This window comes from Bufo gargarizans, chromosome 4 (genome assembly GCF_014858855.1).
Source record: "Bufo gargarizans isolate SCDJY-AF-19 chromosome 4, ASM1485885v1, whole genome shotgun sequence".
NCBI classification, from domain to species: domain Eukaryota; kingdom Metazoa; phylum Chordata; class Amphibia; order Anura; family Bufonidae; genus Bufo; species Bufo gargarizans.
The window spans coordinates 127,490,106-127,514,638 of NC_058083.1; the positions used below are offsets into that span (position 1 = coordinate 127,490,106).

At 40.9% G+C, this 24,533-nt stretch overlaps 1 protein-coding gene across 1 annotated transcript; it reads left to right on the forward strand.

Moving 5' to 3' along the window:
* The first annotated feature begins 21,100 nt into the window (after window positions 1–21,100).
* LOC122935270 lies at window positions 21,101–23,748 on the forward strand. The gene has a single exon (XM_044291030.1). It carries the CDS (start codon window positions 21,853–21,855, stop codon window positions 23,734–23,736), a length of 1,884 nt encoding a protein of 627 aa, XP_044146965.1. The 5' UTR covers window positions 21,101–21,852; the 3' UTR covers window positions 23,737–23,748.
* The last annotated feature ends 785 nt before the right edge of the window (window positions 23,749–24,533 follow it).

Genomic DNA, 24,533 nt, shown 5'->3' on the forward strand with positions numbered 1-24,533 from the left:
CTATGTTGTGATTGCTTTGTGGCACTTGGTCATTAAGGAACCAGTGGGGACATATATTTTTGAAAAATGTATCTCAACCACTTGAAACAAAACAGTAACACCAGTTAATTTAATCTAAATCCCTGGGACTGGAATTAGGCAGATACACGTTTAGAACTGCATTTCACGTTGTATTAGTTAGGTTTATTACCAAAATCATTTATAGTGAGCCATTTATAAAAATAATGTACAGGAGAAAGCATTGATTCAATTAAAGTATGCAGTTGAGGAGCAGTTGACTGATACAGTAATAAAGCAGGTTTTGCGTGGATTTTGCTACTTTATTTCAGTGGGCTCAAATCTCTCATTAGTGAGAAAAATGATGGATTGAGACAATAATGCAGGTAACTAAGGCCTACAAATTAAAAATCCCCAGGAAATTGAGAATGGAATTTTGCTGCTTGTGAAAAATACGTAAGAATTTTCCTTATTAAAGCCTGGGAAGGAACTTCAGGAATCTGCCAACACAAAAGGAAAAGTATGCAGCAAGGAGAAATTCTTTTATCAATCAAATTAGATATATCAACAAGCAAATTTGGGAGGGACATTCTCCTCAGTTTATGGTTTCAAAGTATGTTTAGAAAACTTTGTATTCATAGGGACTGATTGTGTGACATTCTTGGGAAAAAAAAGCTAAAATTTTAAAACGGTTCAGGAGTTTAACTTATTTTGCAAGAACCATTGATCAGCAGAAATGTCTATTTTAAAGGTTAACTGACCAGACTGAAATGCAGTGCTCTATAATGTGCTAATCTAGCTCTAATTTAGCATTTAGTGTAAATTTAGAGTACAGGGGTAACCTATGGTGAACTTCTCTTATATATTAAAGGGCGTTTCTTAGAGTTTGGTATTCATGACCTTTCCTCAAGATAGGTCATCAATATCATATCAGCAGGGGTTTGACTCCCAGCACCCCTGCAGATCAGGTATTTAAAAAGACTAAGATGCTTCCTTGAGTGCTAGGGTCTCTTCCTAGGATTGTGTTCATCGTGTTCATAAGTCAAGTGGCCTAGGCCCAACTCAGTCGCATTCAAGTGAAAGGGGCTGAGCTTAGATACCAAGGACTGTCGCTATCCAGTGGACTGTGCTGTGCTTGGTAAGCTGTGAGGATGCAGTGGTGCTCCAAATATCTGGTGTGCCTCAAACAGCTGATTGGCAGGGGCTCTAGGTGTCGGACCCCATAGATCTGATATTGATGACCCCATTAAGGAATTACTTCTTATAGAACTCTTATTACTCTGTCAAGCATAGCCACAATAGATGCAAAACAGGGGTGGACACACCATATGTGCAAACTTTTAAGCTATACAGAGGCCCAGTAGGTGAGGGCCCAATGCAAATTTAAAACCAGATTTCTAATAAATTCCAGGGTCCTGAGATATTTAATTTTTTGGGTCCCAATTACTGGAAACTCTTAGAAATACATGAAGGAAGTGCTTTATGATGAGCTATTGGAGAGCAAGAGGCCCATATTCTGTTTTGCAAAGGGGCCCTCAGCTTTGTCCGTCTCTGATGTGGAGCAATGCAAAGACACAGTATCAAAGCACCATTTAAACTTCTGGTACAGTTGAATGTATCTGAGAGTACTTCCAAATATTTCTTTGTTCCACCATTGCTCCTACCTCAAACAAGCTTGTTGTTGGGAAAAGCAATGTCCAGTGCTATCTTTTCACTGAGGTTTGTTGACTAGTTTTATTACTTCCACACCAAAAGTCTACAAGTACACTGAAGTCAGATTGTCTCACAGAAAGCAACGTTTTTAGCAGGGAGTTTATTGAGTAGGATATTAAGGCTAGTTAAAAAATATTAAGAATGAAACAAAATAAATAAATAAATATAAAAATGTGCCCTGCCACAGAAGATGGATGGAAAAATTCTGATCACTTGCCAGAACCAAAGGACTTTTAAGCCATTTTCCTGGCCACCTGCCACTTGGATTTTTCCTTCACAATATTGCAAGCCCTCAATATTTTAAACAGTAAAATTAGCATTTAAAATACATCACTGAGCTACAAGAATGTTTTTTGTCTAAAGCACTGCCTCTGTCTTCAATCATCCTGGTTATGTTATCTGCCTAAGTCAGTGATACAGTCCTAACCTCAGTATCTGAGAAAAGGGATTTAGGGGTCATTATTTCAGAAGACTTAAATGTAGGCAGACAATGTCATAGAGCAGCAGGAAATGCTAGCAGAATGCTTGGGTGTATAGGGAGAGGCATTACCAGTAGAAAGAGGGCGGTGCTCATGCCGCTCTACAGAGCACTAGTGAGACCTCATTTGGAGTATTGTGCTCAGTACTGGAGACCATATCTCCAGAAGGATATTGATACTTTGGAGAGAGTTCAGAGAAGAGCTACTAAACTGGTACATGGATTGCAGGATAAAACTTACCAGGAAAGGTTATAGGACCTTAACATGTATAGCTTGGAGAAAAGACGAGACAGAGGGGATAAGATAGAAACTTTTAAATACATAAAGGGAATCAACAAGGTAAAAGAGGAGAGAATATTTAAAAGAAGAAAAACTGCTACAAGAGGACATAGTTTTAAATTAGAGGGGCAAAGGTTTAAAAGTAATATCAGGAAGTATTACTTTACTGAGAGAGTAGTGGATACATGGAATAACCTTCCTGCAGAAGTGGTAGCTGCAAATACAGTGAAGGAGTTTAAGCATGCATGGGATAGGCATAAGGCCATCCTTCATATAAGATAGGGCCAGGGGCTATTCATAGTATTCAGTATATTGGGCAGACTAGATGGGCCAAATGGTTACTATCTGCCGACACATTCTATGTTTCTATCTATGTTTCTAAGTCCTCATATAGTGGCCTTATGTGAGAATGACAGTTCCAGGGCCATGCTACAGATTCCATTATAGCACATCTTGTTAAAAGTGGCTAAAGTTCAATCAATCACTGTCATAAAATATACCGTAATGTAAAATTATCTATTAATTATTAAAATCTATATATGATTATTTTCTTCATTATTATGGTAAAGGTGGTATCTCTTGTCAATATACAAACAGCACTGGTTCTAATAACCAAGTCATGTTTTGATATCTCTTAACTTTGTGTCTTCTGGGCAAGTTCTGTTCCACAGAGCCCTGTTGAGAAATATTGATTTAAGTGTTTCATGCTTTAAGGAGTCTTCAAACCATACTAATTAATGGTATATCTATTGGTAAGCTATGACATCCAATCAATGGGATCACAAGAACAAAAGTAAAGCAAAATGAGAATATAGGGTTCGATATAAGTACCGTATCACAAAGACAACTGAGCAAATTAATTGCTACATGTTAAATTATGGTGATTACCAACAACTGCAAAAATGTAGCAGCCCTCCACGAGCACTAAGATTTACGCAAACACTGACTGTATGGATTATTTTAAATTGCATTACTGCAATATTTACTATACATGTAAATGTGTTAAATTGTTTTATGCATGGACCCATTTCATGGCATATCATATTAAGACAAACTAAAGGATTTTTCTTAATTATATATTTAAATATACAGTGCTGCCCATAATTATTCATACCCCTGGCAAATTTTGACTTAAAGTTACTTTTATTCAACCAGCAAGTAATTTTTTGACAGGAAATGACATAGGTGTCTCCCAAAAGATAATAGGACGATGTACAAGAGGCATTATTGTGAAAAAAAATATATATATTTTTAAGCTTTTATTTACATTTGAGCAAATAATACAAGATGTTCCGCACTGTGGAAAATCTCAGAGGACGTGCTCGGAAGCCAAACGTGACACTTGTGCTGGCCAGGAGGATAGTTAGAGAGGTGAAAAAGAATCCACCACCAAAAGGATCACCACCAAGGCCATCCTGGTGAATCTGGGCTCTGCTGGTGGCAATGTCTCAAGGCAGACTATACAACGGACACACTACTGGGTTCCACTTCTCCAGATAAGGCACACAAAAGCTTAGCCTTTGCAAAAGCTCATCTGGACAAAGAAGAAGACTTCTGGTCTTCTATGATATGGTCAGATGAAACAAAAATTGAATTGTTTAGTCACAATGATGTTTCCTTCATTTGGCGCAAAAAAGGAGAAGCCTTCAACCCAAAGAATACCATCCCCACTGTCAGACATGGTGGTGGGAACCTAATGCTTTTGGGGGGGGTTCAGCCAATGGACCAGGGAACCTAATCATAGTAAACGGCACCATGAAAAAATAGCAATACATGAGGATTCTCAACGACATCAGGCAGTCTGCAGAGAAACTTGGCCTTGGGCACTTTTTTTTTTATATTCTTAATATTCTAAAACAAGAATATATAGCAATATAGCGAATATTTGAAGAAGAAAAAAAAAACAAATGTAGAACAATTTAGCTAATATAGTGCTATAATTTTTTTTATAGTTGTAATTTTTTTCCAATTTGAACTTCAGATGAGAAAAAAATTACAAATATTAGACAAAGAAGATTATAGCACTATATTAGCTAAATTGCTCTGTATCCTTTTTTTTTCCGAATATTCGATATATTGCTATATATTAGTTTTTTAGAATATTAGTAATATGCTAAAACAAGAATATATAGCAATACAGCAAATTATTATATTATGAAAATTCGCATTACGAAAATTCGCAATCAACACTATTCCTAAAGTCAAAGATATTGCAGCCTTCTCATTGGCCCACAAACTGGAAGCAGGGAGGGATCATGTGTAGTGATTTAAAAAAATCTCGAATATTCGCTATATTGCTATATATTCTTGTTTTAGAATATTATGAATATTCTAAAAAATGAATATATAGCAATATAGCGAATATGAAAAAAAAATGAATATAGACCAATTTAGCTAATATATGAATCTGAAGTTCAGATTGGAAAAAAATTACAACTATAAAAAAAAATATTATACCACTATATTAGCTAAATTGTACTCGCTATATTGCTATATATTCTTGTTTTAGAATATTACGAATAGTCAAAGAAATAAATATATTAGTTTTTTAGAATATTTGTCTTTTTAAAAAAAATCTGTACAGTTGTTCCACTTTTGCATACTCCACCCCAACAAGCGTCCCCATCATCATGGAAACACCTGGGGGTTAGAATATACCATCGGATCTGAGTTTTCACAATCTCAGAGATTCTCATTACAAAAATTTGCATTACGAAAATTCGCCATCGACGCTACTCCTAAAGTCAAAGATATTGCAGCCTTCTTATTGGCCCACAAGCTAGAAGCAGGGAGGGATCTAGTGTACTGATTTAAAAAAAATCTTGAATATTTGCTATATTGTTATATATTCTTGTTTTAGAATATTACGAATATTCTAAAAAGCTAATATAAAGCAATATAGAGAATATTCGGGAAAAAAATAATATAGAGCAATTTAGCTAATATAGTGCTATAATCTTCTTTGTCTAATAGTTGCAATTTTTTTCTCATCTGAAGCTCAGATTGAAAAAAAATTACAACTATAAAAAAAAAAAAAAAAAAAAAAGATTATAGCACTATATTATCTAAATTGTTCTACATTTGTTTGTTTTTTCGATTACTCCCTATATTGCTATATATTCTTGTTTTAGAATATTACAAATATTGTAAAAAACTAATATATTTGTTTTTTAGAATATTCAGCTTTTTTTTTTTAATCTGTACAGTTGTTCCACTTTTGCATACTCCTCCCCGACAAGCGTCCCCGTCACCATATTCAAAATTTTAGCGAATTCTCGAAGTGCCAATATTCACAATAAAAATTTGCAATTCGAATATTCGTGATCAGCACTAATGGTTAGCAGACAACAACATTAATGTTTTGGAGTGGCCCAGCCAGAGTCCAGACTTGAATCCAATTGGGAGTCTGTGGAGGGAGCTAAAGACCAGGGTGATGGCAAGAAGACCCTCCAACCTGAAAGATTTGGAGCTCATTGCTAAAGATGAATGGGCAAAAATACCTGTGGAGACATGCAAAAAGCTGGTCTGCAATTATAGGAAGCGTTTGATTGCTGTAATAGCCAAATCAAGACTTTTCTATTGATTATTGAGAAGGGTATGAATAATTTTGGACTGGACACTTTTTACTCAAATGTAAATAAAAGCTGAGAAATGTTGTTTTTTTTTTGCCACAATAATGACGATGTGTCTTATTATCCTTTGGGAGACATCTATGTAATTTCCCACCAAAAAATTACATGCTGGTTCAAAAAAAGTAACTTTAAGTCAAAATTTGCCAGGGGAATGAATAATTATGGGCAGCACTGTATATATATTCAACAAACCAAAAAGATAATTAAAAGAGAACAAAAGTATTGATTTTATGCATTAACATAAAAGCAAACATGTTCCCATCTTGTTCCTCACATTGGGGATATTTTTGGTGTTTGCTCAGCAATTTTGACATACAGGTTACTTTATTTTAGGCATGTTTCCTAACAATTATCTTGTTAACTTATTTATTTAGCATGCAAAGCAGTACTTAAGCCACATGTAGAAAATACCCCTTGTAAATCTGCTTTGTCTATATCCAGCACTGCATCCTCTACCTGTGGATTTTGGGTCTTTTTTAGTTAATACTGATTGTTCTGGCCTTGGCACCTTATGAATGGCTTTGTTTTCCTTTGCTTTATGAATTCAGTTCTGGTATTTAGTTCCTCTCAGGCTATTTTCCTTTCATTTGCCTTATTAGTAGGTAGGTCACTGGATGATGCCACCCACTGTGGGTATCTAAAGACTTTCTCTGTTCTCATTTTTCTTCCATGTCTCAATGTTTATGCTTTTTTTCATACATATAACCTATAAATTAATCTGGAAGCAAATATGCTGGAAGAAAAATGAGAGTTGTTTCTGTAGTATTAAAGAAGAAAAATTAATTTGAGTTGCATGAGAAAATGTGCAATGACGATACTAAAGATTTAACTACAGAAGGAACAAACATACAATTCACAAAAGGTGTCTAAGCAAATGTTTTTTCAATGGATCTGGACATCAAAGTCATCAAAGGACTAAGAGCTAAAATCATTTTAAAAATAAAAAAATTGTTAAAAACAAGCTGTATAAAGAAATCAGAGTCTAAGGTGTGTTATGGCTGATAATGAGGAGTTGTACAGAAAATATTTGTGTTTATAATAACAAGATGATTGAGGATAATGTTGCAGTGGTTCAAAACAGTTTTAGGAAAGCTTATCTTTATGATTACAACATTAAAATTTTCTGCAAACTAGTAAAAAAAAATTGCAATGTGTGTCTCATATAGTCAATCACATAAAACTACTGTTACAATAGCAGCCCATGGACACTATGTTATTCACCCTTCTCTTCCTAGATCTGTGACCAGGATCCACTCACTCTCTGCTACTCACCAGCAGCAATCCTGGCCATCAGAGTTCAACGTATCTGTAGCTTTTCAGGCATTCCACATATGTTCTGCAGGCTGCAGTCTGTACTTCTCAGTCAAGGCCTCCCAGGGAGTCACTAGGACTCACACACGTGTGCTTCCCAGATCTTGAAGGTTCAGCTTGTGCACACCCAAGTTACCTCCAGCCAATAGTTGGACATTAGTGTGTATTTAAGGCACCCTCCCAGGCAAATGGTGCTTGATCCCCAGTGAAGGTGCTCTATCCTGTCTCACTGCCTGTGTACCAAACTCCTGCCTGACAACCAGCCATGACTTATGTCACCTTTGCACCTTAGCCACCTGCCCTGACTTCAGATCTGTCTTATGGTTAAAATAGTACTCCACCTGCCTTTACCTTAGCCTGTATTCAAATTACTGTTTTGTCTGACTCACATCTCCTTACATGACTTACAATACCTTACTTTGAAATTGACCCTAGTGAAAGTCGGGAACTTCTATACAGTGCAGTAACATGTTGTTCCAACCCTGGACCTAACAAAGGTCCCCTAGGCATGCCAGTTATATAGTGTGTGTGTATATATATATATATATATATATATATATATATAAATATGCAAAAACGGGCAGCTTGAAGAAGGTTCCTGTGTAGAGCCGAAACGTCACATGACCTTTGTGAGTAAATAAAGTATTTTTCTATTTTTTATCCGTTGGAGTGCTGCCCGTTTTTACATATTTTTGTATTTATCTGGATTAGCTTATATCCATATTGGGCTGGTGCACCCTTTATCCATTTTTCATTTAAGACTGTGCTGACAATCCTTTTTCTTTTTTATATATATATATATATATATATATATATATACATACATACAGTACAGACCAAAAATTTGGACACACCTTCTCATTCAGTTTTCTTTATTTTCATGACTATGAAAATTGTAGATTCACACTGAAGGCATCACAACTATGAATTAACACATGTGGAATTATATACATAACAAAAAAGTGTGAAACAACTAAAAATATGTCATATTGTAGCTTGACAAAGGCCTCATTGAGCAGGCCGAAACGTTGCTGGGAATAAAGTTTTGGGGTCTTCACCCTGCCACCGAAATCTGGAAGTGCTGCCTCATTCTTTGAAAACTACATATATTGGAGGAGAAGCCGACCTCTGTGAGGAATTGTACCCAGTGCACACTGTCTGCTGTCACACTGACTGTGCTGCTGCGGTATTTGCTGTATATATATATATATATATATATATATATATATATATATGTTATACAAAAGCTTATTAGACAGAACCTCATAGGCCGCCAGTAAGTTTTGCTGTGTATGAGATGTAAAACAATCACATGGTCAACTCCCCTAGTAGGGCAAAAAAATTCTAATAACAATATGAATATTAATATAATAGAATAATAAAATAATAATATTAAAATATAATAATAATAAATAAATAAAAACTATTTAAAAGTGGGAAAAAATGTTCATTGGATTTGTTCCAGGAGTACCTATAAGGCCAATCCATGCCTTGGTTGTTATGTTTACAGGGAAATCTCAAGTGGTCTGTAACAGTGGCTGCTGTGCGCCATTGTTTCTCTGCTTACCACTGTGGCCAGTGCTTCCCATTCACTGCTGTAGTTCTGGGCTCTGTCTGTGTGGGTGCTGTGGTTTTGGGATCCGCTCCACAGTTTTCTCTCAGCCCTGGCCGCAGCATTTTTGCGGTTTGTTTTCTTCAGCACTTCCTTAAGGGCCGGCGTGCGCGTCACTTCCTGGGCTTTATAGGTTAGGTCATGTGACCTCGCTGACTAATCCTAGCCCTCCTGAGCATATATAAGTGGCTTAGCCCCCTTCCTAGATGCCTCAGTGTCAAGGTCTGTGTGTTCTGCAAAGGCTGCTAATAACCACTTGTGTTCCTGACTGGTATTTGTGTTATTGGATTCTGCTACCCGTCTGATCCCTGCCTGCTAACCTTGACTCTCCTGCTGCCGATCCAGATTGCCTGACCTGCACCTGTGCCGCCTGCCCTGACCTTTTGCCTGTCTGACTATGCCTCTGTCTCATTCTTTGGTCCTGCACTGTTGCTCCTGGTAACGACCCCGCCTGCCTGACTACGTCTGTACTTCTGGTACCTTTCCATGGTACCTTCTAGTCCGCCATTTTTTTGTGTATTCCTCGTGCAGTTTGTGGCACAAAGGTTATTCGCACCGCAATCTGAGACTTTTCCCTGCTCACGCCAGGTCTAAAAAAGGGGGGCATGGGGTCAGTAGGAAAGGGGACTGGCCAGCAGGCTGTCTCATTTATCATTTTCTATGACTGTTATAGATGTTAGCTGAAGTAGATTTAGAACGACGTTGGATGGGCTGAAGTTATATAGAGACCTGTGCGAGATTTTAAATGGTTTATTCATTAAATATGGCTGAAACAGCTTCTCTGTGGGCATTGTTTTCTGGCCAAATATTACATTATTGATGACTGACAACAGAGCGAAGGAGGAGGAGTCTCAGAAAGAGAACAAGTAACTGATGTTGATGATGACAAAGACAGGCCTAGCTGCCACCAAGAAGACCCAGAGAGGGAGGACAGATGTCCCAATTGCTGCCCAGTTTTATTTTCCCACTGGATCCAGTGATGTCACCTCACATGCTACAATAAAGCCATTTTTGTGTTTGAATGCCAACAACTTATTTTAATTCTGCAGATCTTCAAATATTTTCATTTTTTCCATCTGAACACATAATTCCTCCCTGATGCTTGCTTGACAGGGAAGAATTACGACATCAGATGGACAAAATGAAGAATATTCGAATATAGTGCTATATATTCGTATTTTTGAATATTCGTCATTTTTCTCCATCAGAAGTCATTAGTCCTCCCTGCTTAACCCCTTAAGGACACAGCCCTATTTCACCTTAAGGACCAGGCCATTTTTTGCAAATCTGACCAGAGTCACTTTAAGTGCTGATAACTTTAAAACGCTTTGACTTATCCAGGCCATTCTGAGATAGTTTTTTCGTCACATATTGTACTTCATGACACTGGTAAAATGAAGTCAAAAAAATTATTTTTTTTGCACCAAAAAATACCAAATTTAACAAAAATTTGGAAAAATTAGCAAATTTCAAAGTTCCAGTTTCTCTACTTCTGTAATACATAGTAATACCCCCAAAAATTTGGATGACTTTACATTCCCCATATGTCTACTTCATGTTTGAATTATTTTGGGAATGATATTTTATTTTTTGGGGATGTTATAAGGCTTAGAAGTTTAGAAGCAAATCTTGAAATTTTTCAGAAATTTACAAAAACTCAATTTTTAGGGACCAGTTCAGGTCTCAAGTCACTTTGCGAGGCTTACATAATAGAAACCACCCAAAAATGACCCCATCTAAGAAACTACACCCCTCAAGGTATTCAAAACTGATTTTGAATACGTTGTTAACCCTTTAGGTGTTGCACAAGAGTTATTGGCAAATGGGGAGGAAATTTGAGAATTTTATTTTTTTGTCTAATTTTTCATTTTAACCCATTTTTTCCACTAACAAAGCAAGGGTTAACAGCCAAACAAGACGGTATCTTTATTGCCCTGACTCTGCCGTTTACAGAAACACCCAATATGTGGCCGTAAACTACTGTACGGCCACACAGCGGGGCGTAGAGTGAAAGGTGCGCCGTTTGGTTTTTGGAAGGCTGATTTTTATGGACTGGTTTATTTACACCATGTCCCATTTGAAGCCCCCTGATGCACCCCTAGAGGAGAAACTCCCTAAAAGTGACCCCATCTAAGAAACTACACCCCTCAAGGTATTCAAAACTGATTTTACATACGTCGTTAACCCTTTAGGTGTTGCACAAGAGTTATTGGCAAATGGCGATGAAATTTGAGAATTTCATTTTTTTGCCTAATTTTCCATTTTAACCCATTTTTTCCACTAACAAAGCAAGGGTTAACAGCCAAACAAGACTGTATCTTTATTGCCCTGACTCTGCTGTTTACAGAAACACCCCATATGTGGCCGTAAACTACTGTACGGCCACACAGCGGGGCGTAGAGGGAAAGGTGCGCCGTTTGTTTTTTGGAGGGCTGATTTTTATGGACCGGTTTTTTGACACCATGTCCCATTTGAAGCCCCCCTGATGCACCCCCAGATTATAAACGCCATAAAAGTGACCCCATCTAAGAAACTACACCCATCAAGGTATTCAAAACGGATTTTACAAACTTTGTTAACCCTTTAGGTGTTGCACAAGATTTAATGGAAAATAGAGATACAATTTCAAAATTTCACTTTTTTGGCAGATTTTCCATTTTAATTTTTTTTTTCCAGTTACAAAGCAAGGGTTAACAGCCAAACAAAACTCATTATTTATGGCCCTGATTCTGTAGTTTACAGAAACACCCCATATGTGGTCGTAAACCGCTGTACGGGCACACGGCAGGGCGCAGAAGGAAAGGAATGCCATACGGTTTTTGGAAGGCAGGTTTTGCTGGACTGTTTTTTTTTACACCATGTCCCATTTGAAGCCCCCCTGATGCACCCCTAGAGTAGAAACTCCAAAAAAGTGACCCCATTTTAGAAACTACGGGATAGGGTGGCAGTTTTGTTGGTACTAGTTTAGGGTACATATGATTTTTGGTTGCTCTATATTACACTTTTTGTGCGGCAAGGTAACAAGAAATAGCTTTTTTGGCAGCGTTTTTTATTTTTTTATTTACAACATTCATCTGACAGGTTAGATCATGTGGTAATTTTATAGAGCAGGTTGTCACGGACGCGGCGATACCTAATATGTATACAATTTGTTTTATTTATGTACGTTTTACACAATGATTTCATTTTTAAAACAAAAAAAATGTTTTAGTGTCTCCATAGTTTAAGAGCCATTGTTTTTTCAGTTTTTGGGTGATTATCTTAAGTAGGGTCTCATTTTTTGCGGGATGAGATGACGGTTTGATTGGCACTATTTTGGGGTGCATATGACTTTTTGATCGCTTGCTATTACACTTTTTGTGACGTAAGATGACAAAAAATGGCTTTTTTTACACCGTTTTTATTTTTATTTTTTTATGGTGGTCACCTGAGGGGTTAGGTCATGTGATATTTTTATAGAGCCGGTCGATACGGACGCGGCGATACCTAATATGTATACTTTTTTTTTATTTATGTAAGTTTTACACAATGATTTCATTTTTGAAACAAAAAAAATGATGTTTTAGTGTTTCCATAGTCTAAGAGCCATAGTTTTTTCAGTTTTTGGGCGATTATCTTAAGTAGGGTCTCATTTTTTGCGGGATGAGATGACGGTTTGATTGGCACTATTTTGGGGTGCATATGACTTTTTGATCGCTTGCTATTACACTTTTTGTGACGTAAGATGACAAAAAATGGCTTTTTTTACACCGTTTTTATTTTTATTTTTTTACGGTGGTCACCTGAGGGGTTAGGTCATGTGATATTTTTATAGAGCCGGTCGATACGGACGCGGCGATACCTAATATGTATACTTTTTTTTTATTTATGTAAGTTTTACACAATGATTTCATTTTTGAAACAAAAAAAATGATGTTTTAGTGTTTCCATAGTCTAAGAGCCATAGTTTTTTCAGTTTTTGGGCGATTATCTTAAGTAGGGTCTCATTTTTTGCGGGATGAGATGACGGTTTGATTGGCACTATTTTGGGGTGCATATGACTTTTTGATCGCTTGCTATTACACTTTTTGTGACGTAAGATGACAAAAAATGGCTTTTTTTACACCGTTTTTATTTTTATTTTTTTACGGTGGTCACCTGAGGGGTTAGGTCATGTGATATTTTTATAGAGCCGGTCGATACGGACGTGGCGATACCTAATATGTATACTTTTTTTTTATTTATGTAAGTTTTACACAATGATTTCATTTTTGAAACCAAAAAAATGATGTTTTAGTGTTTCCATAGTCTAAGAGCCATAGTTTTTTCAGTTTTTGGGCGATTATCTTAAGTAGGGTCTCATTTTTTGCGGGATGAGATGACGGTTTGATTGTTACAATTTTGGCGTACATGCGACTTTTTTGATCACTTTTATTACCTTTTTTTGGGAAGTAAGGTGGACAAAATTTCAATTTCATCATAGTTTTTTATTTTTTATTTTTATGGCGTTCACCATTCGGGTAAAGTAACATGACCGTTTTATAGATCAGGTCGTTACGGACGCGGCGATACCAAACATGTGTAGGGAATTTTATTTTTTTAATTTTTAATCAGTGATAAATGTGTTTTTTGATTTTTACCTTTTTTTCACTTTTTTTTTGACCCAGACCCACTTGGTTCTTGAAGATCCAGTGGGTCTGATGTCTGCATAATACAGTACAGTACAATATATATTGCACTGTACTATATTTTACTTACACTGAACAGATCTATGCTTTCAGCACAGATCTGTTCAGCACCATGGACAGCAGGACGCCTGAGAGGCGTCCTGTTGCCATGGGAACCTTCCCCGTCTGCTCAGTTATGGTCAGAACTGCGCAGACGGGGAAGGGTAAGGACGGGGCTCTGGGGGGGCTGTCTGGGGGCTCTCTCCCTCTCCATCGGGGGGCTGCAAAGGCACTGCAGCCCCCCGATCGGAGAGGGAGGGAGCTCCCTCTTACTGTTAACTTTTTCCATACAGCGGTCCGTACGGACCGCTGTATGGAAAGGGTTAAACGGCTGACATCGCATCACAGATGTCAGCCGTTTATACCAGGGTGCCAGCAATGTGCTGGCACCCTGGTATACCCACTGTACACCAACGATTACGCAATAGGAGGCGGGCGGGGGATCGCGATCCCGCCTGCCGCACCGCCCGCCTCCCGCACCGCCCCCACCGCCCGCAACACCCCCCCTGCACCTCCCACCGGGCTAAAATCATTCAGAGGTGCAGGGGGGGTGATAAATATATATTTTCGCCACACTAAAGTTTCTGATCGCCGCGGTCAGGGACCGCAGCGATCAGAAACTGCAGAAAGCGCAACAAACCGCAGGTCTGAATTGACCTGCGGTTTGTTGCGATCGCGGACATGGGGGCGTCACGGGACCCCCCCGCGCATTTAGCCGAGGTGCCTGCTCAATGATTTGAGCAGGCACCTTGTTCCGATCACAGCCGGCCGCACGGCAGTGATCGGAACAACACATGACGTACCGGTACGTCATGTGTCCTTAAGGACTCGGGAAACATGCCGTACCGATACGTCATGTGTCCTTAAGGGGTTAAGTTGCTAGTGGGCCAATGACTTATTGGCCCACAGGCAAGAAGCAGGAAGGAATCATGTGTTCAGATGGAAAAAATGACGAATATTTGATATAACGAATATAATACACTGTATTCTAAATATTCGCAAATTCTCGAAGTGGCGATATTCGAGATAAAAATGTGCTTTTCAAATGTTCGTGCTCAACACTATTCCTCACCACCACCGCCACTTTTATCAGACATTGATATGTCATCATGGGCTTCTTGGTACTTCTCACAATTCCCTGCTTTTTATTTGCCCTGAGTACCACTGTCACTACCAGTGCTCTTACTACCACCACTGTAGCTACAACTGTGACTACTACCATCACTAACATAGTTATGCATGATGTCTCCCACCTCTGCTTGAATCTCTTCTTCGGGCAGTACAAATGCTGACGCTTCTCGCACAAGTCATCAACAGGAAGACACTATTGGGTAGCTTCCATTGCATTGGTTTTGTTGCCTCATCTTAGGAAGAGGCGCAATTAACACACTGCACACTGGTATTGACAATTTACAATGGCTCAAAAGAAAAGGATAAAATCCAGCTTCCCAATAAAACGGTATCCTTTATTTTTCAAGTGATAAAAACTCTATTAGTAAAGGTACACTCTCACATACGCATTTCGGATCAGCACATCCAGATCCTTACTCAAGTTAAGTAATTTGATAATACCGTGAAATACCGGCCTGATACTACACACCTTAGGGTGAGTTAACACTTCAGTTATTTGATAAATTACTATCATTTTTTGGGGCCCAAAACCAGTAGTGAAGCCTACTCAGAGATAGGGTGGAATGGAAAGATCTGCATCTGTTCTGTGTTTTTTACCCAAACCTGGTTTGATACTATGCATTTTAGGGTGTTCAAATTCTTTTACACTTTGATCAATGCGTCAATCAGTAGTTGCGGAGTTGGTACGAAATTGCGACCTGATACTATTGCTGTTTTACCCTTGCAGTTAATTTTACAGTACAGTATGTCCAACAGACAGGTAAGGAGTAGAGATCTGCTGATTCCTCCAGTAGGTGAGCAAGTAGCGACGATGAGAGTCGCGTAGGAGCTGGTGTTGCGGGCAGTCAGGCATGTGGCCCTGAGACTGGTGAGGGGGATATCAGTGATGTGCAGACAGTGGAGGACGATGATGTGGCAGATCGCACGTGAGAGCCGGGTGAAGAGGGGGCTTCATCACCATCATCAGGAGAAGAGGGTGGCTGAACCAGCAGGGTGGTACCATGGCCGTGACTCAGCGGTGTGGGATCTGTAGCCAAACGTGCCCGGGGTAGACTGGCTGCTACGCAGGAGCCTACCTGTCTGGAAAGAAGTAGCGGTGAACAGGTTCACGGAGGCAGCGGTAGCAGGCAGTCAGTACGGAGTGGTAGGGGGAAAATACCATACTTGGTGGTGTGGGAATTTTTTATCAAGCCACAGGAGGAAGATCAGCATGGCCCACTCTGTGACTGGGCCACTGTGTTGATGACTCATGCGATTCCTCATTGATTCCCACACTCATCACTCTGTAACTGGGCCACTGTGTTGACGACACTTAGAATTCCTCATGCGATTCCCACCCTCACCACTCTGTGAATATAACATAAATCTGTCAGGACACTGCTTCTGTTTGAATGAGTTTATCTGCCGTCCCTTCTTTTAGTGTTAGAGATAGCAGCAGGGAGTGAGAGACATTTGCATATACCAGATGTATGTGGAAAGGGGAGAAAGAATCCACATAGGCTGAAGGTAGGCAGAAAAGAATACACAAGGTAGTTTAAATTAGAAAGCAGCATCCTGGAAACCCAGACCTATTATGCAACATATATCACTGTGACGGTCATGTCCACATGAGAAGAGTATGGAACTATAAGTAGGTTTCGATTTTAATATCAAGGAGTCTAAATTTAATTCAAGAATATATATTGTAGACTAAAACTTAGTGCAACATTTTTTTATACAAGATGTACAGGACATCACTGCTGCCGCCAGGAAGATTACATCAGTGCTTCAGGAGCTTAGTTCGACGCTGGAAGGGGCAGGGGTAGAAAAGTGATGACTACAACTTTATTTGTAGAAAACCCCTTTAAGGGATAAAAATTGATACACAGAAGAACTTATCCTCTGCTGAACCTCATGGTGCCTGTTATGAGACAGTCTCATTACTGACTGACCATAGTTATTGTGGTGATCGGTATGCTCGGGTGTTCTACCAAGCACAATGGAAGTTAATGGGAGAACCCCAGGCACCCCCTGCTCAGTAGAGAAGAGGGTATCTGGTTCATAAGAAAAGGTTAGAAATTTATAGAAACCCCATCAAAATGGTTTGGAAACAGCATTAAGAGAATAGCTGGATGCATCTTAGACTTGAATTATGTACAACATACAATAGACAACCACACAAAGGCTATATGTCAAAAGCCAGGTATGTGCAAGCAATCAATCTACCCATGAGACAAATAAAAGCCAGCATACCTTACAATGGCAGCCTTGTGCACTATGAGATATTCCAAATTAGCTCTCATCTGACTGAGAACCAGTAAACCTCACAGTTATTTTGCATCTGTTGGATGGCTTGGGTGGACCTGCACACCTAGATCAATATTATTAGTGCGACAAAAAGTTTTCTGCTTATCCTAACATAATATTCAATAATCTTTCCATACAGTTTGTCATGTAAAAACTCAAGACATGCAGCAGAATCTGTCTTGTTTTTCAGCTGTCATAAGACTATGAAAACCAATAGATGGCGCTATTCAGTTATGAACAGCGCCCTCTATTGGTTTCACAGTCTTATGACAAGACTAATATTTTTGTCAGAAGACTATGAAACCATGAAACCAATAGAGGGCGTTGTTCATAACTCAATAGCGCCATCTATTGGTTTCATAGTCTTCTGACAAGAATATTAGACTGAGTCTTATGACAAGCTTATTAGTGTAGCCTTTTGCATGGAAAATTCGCAATAAATATTCCCAATTAGAATATTTGCGATCTTCACTAGGATGATATCTGACACTGGGAAAGCTGGGTAATAACTCGCGATCTACAATTTTCTAGTGTCAGATATTATCACTGACTTACTACATAATTATTACATAATATTTGCTATATTGCTATATATTTGTTTTTAGAATATTACAAATATTACAAAAAACGAATATAGAGCAATATAGCGAATATGATCTCAGCGAATAGTCTTGTCTTAACACTGTGCAACTAATCGAGGGCACTGTTCATGAGTCATGATTCATGAGTCATGAATCATGACTTATGAACTGCGCCCTCTATTAGTTGCATAGTGTTATGACAAGACTATTCGCTGTTGTGAGTAAATAGTCTTGTCATAACACTATGCAACTAATAGAGGGTGCTGTTCATGAGAGATTCTGCTCATTTGCATGTCTTTCCCATATGCCCATTTTTATGCAAATTAGTTTTTACATGACAAAACTGTATAGAAAGGTTATTGAATTTTACATTAGGACAATCAGAAAACTTTTTGTTGCCCTAATGATATTGATCTAGGTGTGCAGGTCCACCCAGTCAGATGAGAGCTGGTTTGGAATATCTCATAGTGCACAAGGCTGCCATTGTAAGGTATGCTGGCTGCTATCTGTCTCCTGGATCGATTGATGGCTTGTACATACCTGGCTTTTGGCATATAGCCTTTGTGTGGTTGTCTATTGTATGTTGTACATAATAGGAGTCTAAGACACATCCAGCAATCCTCTTAATGCTATTTCCGAACCATTTTGATAGGGTTTCCATCAATTTCTTATCTTTTTTTTATGAACCAGACACCCTCTTCTCTACTGAGCAGGGGGTGTCTGAGGTTCTCCCATTGATTTCCATTGTATTCAAGAACCCAAATTATTCGGCCGAGCACTCATATCTGCCAAGCATAGGGATGCTCAAGCCGAACAGCAGTTCGGCCGAGCATGCTCCCTCATCACTATTTAGAACATTATCCACAGTTAAATAAAAGGACCACTGCATGTCTGCTCTGTAAAAATCTTCATTTTGATGTGGGTTGTTTGCATATCTTACATGGGAGCCTGCAGCATACATTTGTATGTTTGTTCTATATTAAAACCAAAACTCCTTTAATACAGGACTAATTCTCTGTTCAAAGTCTAGTGAGTTACTGGACTAACCTAAAACATGTATAAAGGCTTTCATGAGCAAAAATAGCTGCCGTGGGGTCATAGTATAATGTTTGTCTTGAAAATGAGAGCTAGAATCCCAGGCAGCTGACTATTCCAAGAGGTCAAACACTTTATAGTTTATTAAAGACAGAAGCAAACCGAACATCTCTGAAGAAAGCAGCACATCCACAAAGGTAACAATCTCAACATACTGTTTGCATTTGCTATGCCTTAGTTTGGGAATGCTTATCTCAGCACAGGCCAGGAGCGTAATTATATGTTAGATATGCAAAATATTGGGGTTTTAAGAGGTGAATAATTGTAGGAGGCATTATGAAAATAATTTCATTACTGGAAACTGCATTATTTTGCCAATTGAAGCATCTAAATGCTTAATTTTAGTATGGAAAATGAAGTGCAAAAACCTGCATAATAGATGGTCCTTGGTATAGGCACCAACATACAGGATCCATTTCCAGTTTGGTTAGACAACGCATCTTATTACATTAAAACAAGAATAAATAATACAAGTAAACAGGAGAGAAACTTGAACACACTATACCATACTTCTGAAAACTCAGAGAACACAGTATTCATTTGCTACTGATCTATACAATTTTCAGCTGGGGAGGCTGGACAATGAAACAAGGCCTACTCAGCACTCTGACACCCCACTAATTAAAACTTTTGATTTTATTTCAAGACACGGAGGCTCCTATTGCTATATCTCTCTTTACTGACAAAACCACAGCAGCAAAGAAAAAACTTAGGAGATTAGCATATCTCCATGGTAACAAGCTCCTCCCACTTGCTCCCCTATATATAGTCTCTGTTGCAGGAAGCCTTCCTCTTTCTTTGCTGCTGCCACAGCTAAGTACCTCACTGTGCCTAATTTTGAATGTTATATGTAATACACTGTATATATATATACATTTCCTTCCTTACAGGGTGCGGTCTTTACCCACTTATTCATTTATTATAGTGGGTGTCATTTTGCAAATGTATTTGTAATTTTTTCTCCACAGGTTGCGCGCCATTTTCTTTTTCATTTCCCTATACCACATTGTTTTCTTTATCAAGTCTTCCCTTCTCTCACTCCGACCCACCCTGTACTCCCCCCTTTGTTCGCCCGTTTTTTCCTCTCAGTCCTATAATACCTTGCGCTTCCTCGTCCGGTCGCCATTTTAGCCGCACTGCCCCGAGATCTCGCACGGATCCTTCCGTTCGCGAGAATCTCGGCGGCCATTTTGGATCCCTTCTGGCCACTCCGAAAATCTCACGTTTTCTATCGCGAGATTTTCGGCGGCCATTTTACATTGTAAGCGCGCAATTCAGTCAGTCACATCCTCGGTTTATTGCTGCCAGGCTGCGTTTTTCTTCTCTGCACTTCTTCTCTGCGTCTTGTGGGGTAACTCACCCCAATTAAATTATTTGTTCTCTCCATACTACCCTGTTATTAGGTCTATAGATTTAACCCAGATTTATACATTAATTCTCTCAATATTACCTCAGTTACCATGTCACATACCCCATCCAGACATTCTATAGCTGAGGAGTCTGAGGTAGAATTTCACTCCCCTCCTACAGCACCTGAATTTAGTACAGCCCCTTCCACACTAGACCCTAACCAGGTTGATATGTTACAGCGCTCTGTGTCAGAGGCTATTATTGCGGCAATGGGATCTATGTCACATTCCCTTTCCATGACAATTGCAGATGCACTTAAGAGCCAGCCCCCCACACCCTCAGTTGATACCCAAGCAGGTGCTACTTCCCATCCTACCTCCAGAATTGATTTGACTGGTGTGACCATAGCCACCCAAGACGGCGCGCCAAGGTCGCGCAAGAGAGCCTTTTCCCGCCAGGCAGAAAAGGCGAGGAGTTGGAAATGTGCCAGAGCACAACCAGAATCAGTCTCAGGATCCGAATTCGGTTCCGACTATGAGGAGGCTAGATTTGAGGATGAGGAATATCCAGATGCAGACCTGTCTGACTCCCCATATGTTCAACCTACTGACAGTTCCGCTACTGCGGCTATACCGTCTACATCCCAGGCTGCATTGGGTTCATCCGGTCCTTTGACCGACCCCTCTGGAGAACCATTATTTGATCCTGACTCCTTGCACCACCCAAGGTCAGCTGAGTGGCTACCGCTGGATCATGTAGCCCAATACTTAGAGTCCAGAGTCCGCTGCCCCCTCAGTAAGGAGGCGCGTAAAAAACTCAGGGCTGAATGCCCGCGGCCCTTAATACCAAACAAGGTGTGCGATACACCATCAGTAGACCCTAAGATGGTCCAATTTCTATCTAAATCTGGCTGGAATCCTAGGAGAGGCCTAGATTCTGCTCTTCGAGCATGCCAAGATAAACTGCTGGACATATTTGGGCCCCTAGCAAAAATTTTTGAACTAGCTGAGTCCGCTAAGGCAGCTAATGAGTCTGTGGACCCTGAGGTCCTCCGTGCCTGGGCACAACGTGCCATTTGTATAGCTGGGAATGTCAACACTTCCCTGTCAATAGAAAGACGTAAGGCGATCTTATTTAAGATCGAGCCTAAATTAGCTAATTTAGCTCTGTCAGAATCTGGTAGTGAGGCACAGGGCCTCCTCTTTGGTGACTCATTCATTAAAGACATGAGCAAATTTGTGGGAGCATTCACGGCCCTTGACAAGGCCCAATCCTCCATGAAGAGGGTTTTCCACCCTCGTTTTTCTCACAGGGCCGGCAGCTCCAGGGGCCGTCTGTCCGGCCGCTCCTCTTTCCAGACCCGGGGCTCGGGTCGAGGTTCCTACAGCCACCGATCCTATTCAGATAGATCCTCATTCCAGGACTCCAGACAACCGATGGGTTTCTTCCCATCCCGAGGCGCCCCCAATCGTAGAGGTTTCCGTGGAAACTCCGGCTCCCGCCGCCCTTTTGGTAAGTGTACCACCACTTCTTTTTTCTCCACTTTGTGTAGGGGGCAGACTACGACATTTTTCTCGTCCTTGGTCCGCCATCACCACGGACACTTGGGTGCTCTCCACAATCCTTGGTTTCCAGATAGAGTTGGTAAGTTTTCCGTTTCTTCCCAACCCCCCCTACCCTATGGCCACTTCATCAGAGACCCTCTTCCACATAGACAGGGAATTGATGGACCTACACAGAAAGGAGGCGATCGAACGTGCTCCAGATTACTCCGGAGGAGTTCTCAGCACTATCTTTCTGGTGCACAAGAAGGGCGGCCAGATGCGCCCAGTTATCAACCTACGCCCACTAAACAGGTTTGTGCGATATCGACACTTCAAGATGGAGGGCATCCATCTTCTCAGGGATCTCCTACTAAAAGGAGATTGGATGGTGAAACTCGACTTAAAGGACGCGTACCTCACCGTCCCTGTAGAGGAATCCTCCAGAGACCTGCTTCGCTTCAAATGGAAGGGAGAAATTTGGCGTTTCACTTGCCTCCCCTTCGGCCTTTCATCGGCTCCATGGTGTTTCACCAAACTCATGCGGCCGGTGGTAGCATGGCTCCGCAGTCGAGGAATTCGACTAATTATCTACCTGGACGACATACTTCTGCTGGCCCAGGACAGACAGACCCTTCTCTCACATCTGGAACTCACTTCCAGCCTATTAACCGGATTGGGATTCCTCATCAACTACGACAAGTCCGTTTTGACACCAGCACGGATAATGGAATTCCTAGGGTTTTCCGTGGATTCGGTAACAGAAACCCTCAGTCTTCCGACGACAAAGATCAAGGAGATTCGCAAGGAACTACGCAGAACGCTGGACATGCCCCGGATTTCCCTTCGACATCTGGCTCGAATCATCGGTCTTCTATCGTCCTCCATCCAGGCCGTTTTTCCAGCTCCTTTACACTACCGAGCCCTACAACGCCTGAAGACGGCGCATCTTCACAAAGGAGCCACCTACGCGGATTTTATTTGTCTGGACGACGAAACTCGGGACGAGATCCATTGGTGGATCGGCAATCTTCAAGCCTGGAACGGGGAGGCGATTTGCGGTCCCCGTCCGGATTTCACAGTAGAGTCGGACGCCAGCCTACTTGGTTGGGGGGCCCACTGCGAGGGCATTTCGACCGGGGGTCGTTGGTCAGTAGAAGAGTCTCCTTTACACATCAACGCCTTGGAACTCCTAGCGGGCTCATTCGCTATTCGCAGTTTTGCGAAGGACATGACCAAGGTTTGCATTCGACTACGTATGGACAACGTCTCCGCTGTCCGTTATGTCAATGCCATGGGCGGTACCCATTCTCCCATGCTGTCTCATTTGGCCAGGGATTTCTGGTCTTTCTGTCTGAATCGGGAACTTACAGTGGTGGCGGAATACATCCCAGGACTACACAACGTTCAGGCGGACTGGAGCTCACGCTATCTCAAGGATTCCAGCGACTGGAGATTAGATGCGCAGGTGTTTTCTACCATCTCCTCAATCTGGGGTCCTGCTTGCATCGATCTCTTCGCCTCCCGTTTGAACAAACAACTACCGAGGTTCTTCAGTTGGCGCCCGGATCCAGAAGCGGAGGCTGTAGACGCATTCCTTCAAGATTGGTCAGAGGATCTTCACTACGCGTTTCCGCCGTTCTCAATGATTCCGAGAACCCTGAACCAGGTCCGCTCCCAATCAGCGGAGATCATCTTGATCGTTCCGTTCTGGACCACTCAGTCATGGTTTCCCAACCTTCTAGAACTTCTCATCTTCCCTCCTTTTCTTCTACCAGTCTACCCAGATCTCCTCTTAGGTCCGGAAGACGCTCAACATCCTCTCCTTCTGGAGGGTTCTCTCCGATTACTGGCGTGCAGAGTTTCAGGCGTTCCTACCAAGGCTATGTCCTTTCGGAACCAACTTGGAGATTACTGGAAGAGTCTTGGGCTCCTGGCACCAGACGGGCTTATAGAGCGGCCTGGAGATCTTGGTCTAGTTGGTGCGTGGACCGGGGTCTGGATCCCGTTTCGGCCACTGTAACAGACATCTTAAATTTCCTTACTTCCCTATTCGACGATGGTAAGGCTTATCGGACTATTAATCTTTTCAGGTCCGCCATTTCCTCTTTTCATCAAGGTTTTGAAGGCCGTCCTTCAGGCCAACACCCTTTAGTCTGCCGCCTACTTAAAGGCGCCAGGATGTCTCGTCCTCCCAGACCACGCCTTTCCACCACTTGGGATGTTTCTCTGGTCTTAAATCTTTTTTCTTCCTGGCCACCCAATTCGGAACTCTCATTACGCCAATTGTCAGCTAAACTGGTCACTCTGTTCTGTCTAATCTCTTGTAAGAGAGTTTCTGACGTGAGAGCGTTAGATTATAACGCCAGATTTTTCTCTCCTGAAGGAGTCACCTTTGACATTTCTCGTCGGACTAAGACCCAGATTCGTTCTGTGTCTTATCCTTCTTTTCCGGGAACTCCTGCCCTTTGTCCCGTATCTTGTCTACGTGAATACGAGTCTCGAACTTTACCGCATCGTTCCATCGAGCTTCCTCAGTTGTTCCTTTCTTACCGACGTCCGTTTGCCCCAGTTTCCACCACAACTTTGGCTAGATGGGTTAAGTGGCTCATGTCTTTAGCGGGTGTTGATACTTCAATATTCACCGCTCATTCTACTCGAAGCGCATCGTCTACTTCTATGATGGCGGCGGGCGCTCGCCTCGAGGACGTTATGAAAATTGCAGACTGGTCCAGAGTATCGACTTTCAGAGACTTCTATTTTCGTCCTACTCAACATGTTTTTACTCCTGTTATTGGACAGCTTTAAACTCGCAATAGG

Bases quoted from the DNA above. Each gene is read 5' to 3' on its own strand.
- LOC122935270 (XM_044291030.1), top strand. From the start codon at position 21,853: ATGGCCACTTCATCAGAGACCCTCTTCCACATAGACAGGGAATTGATG.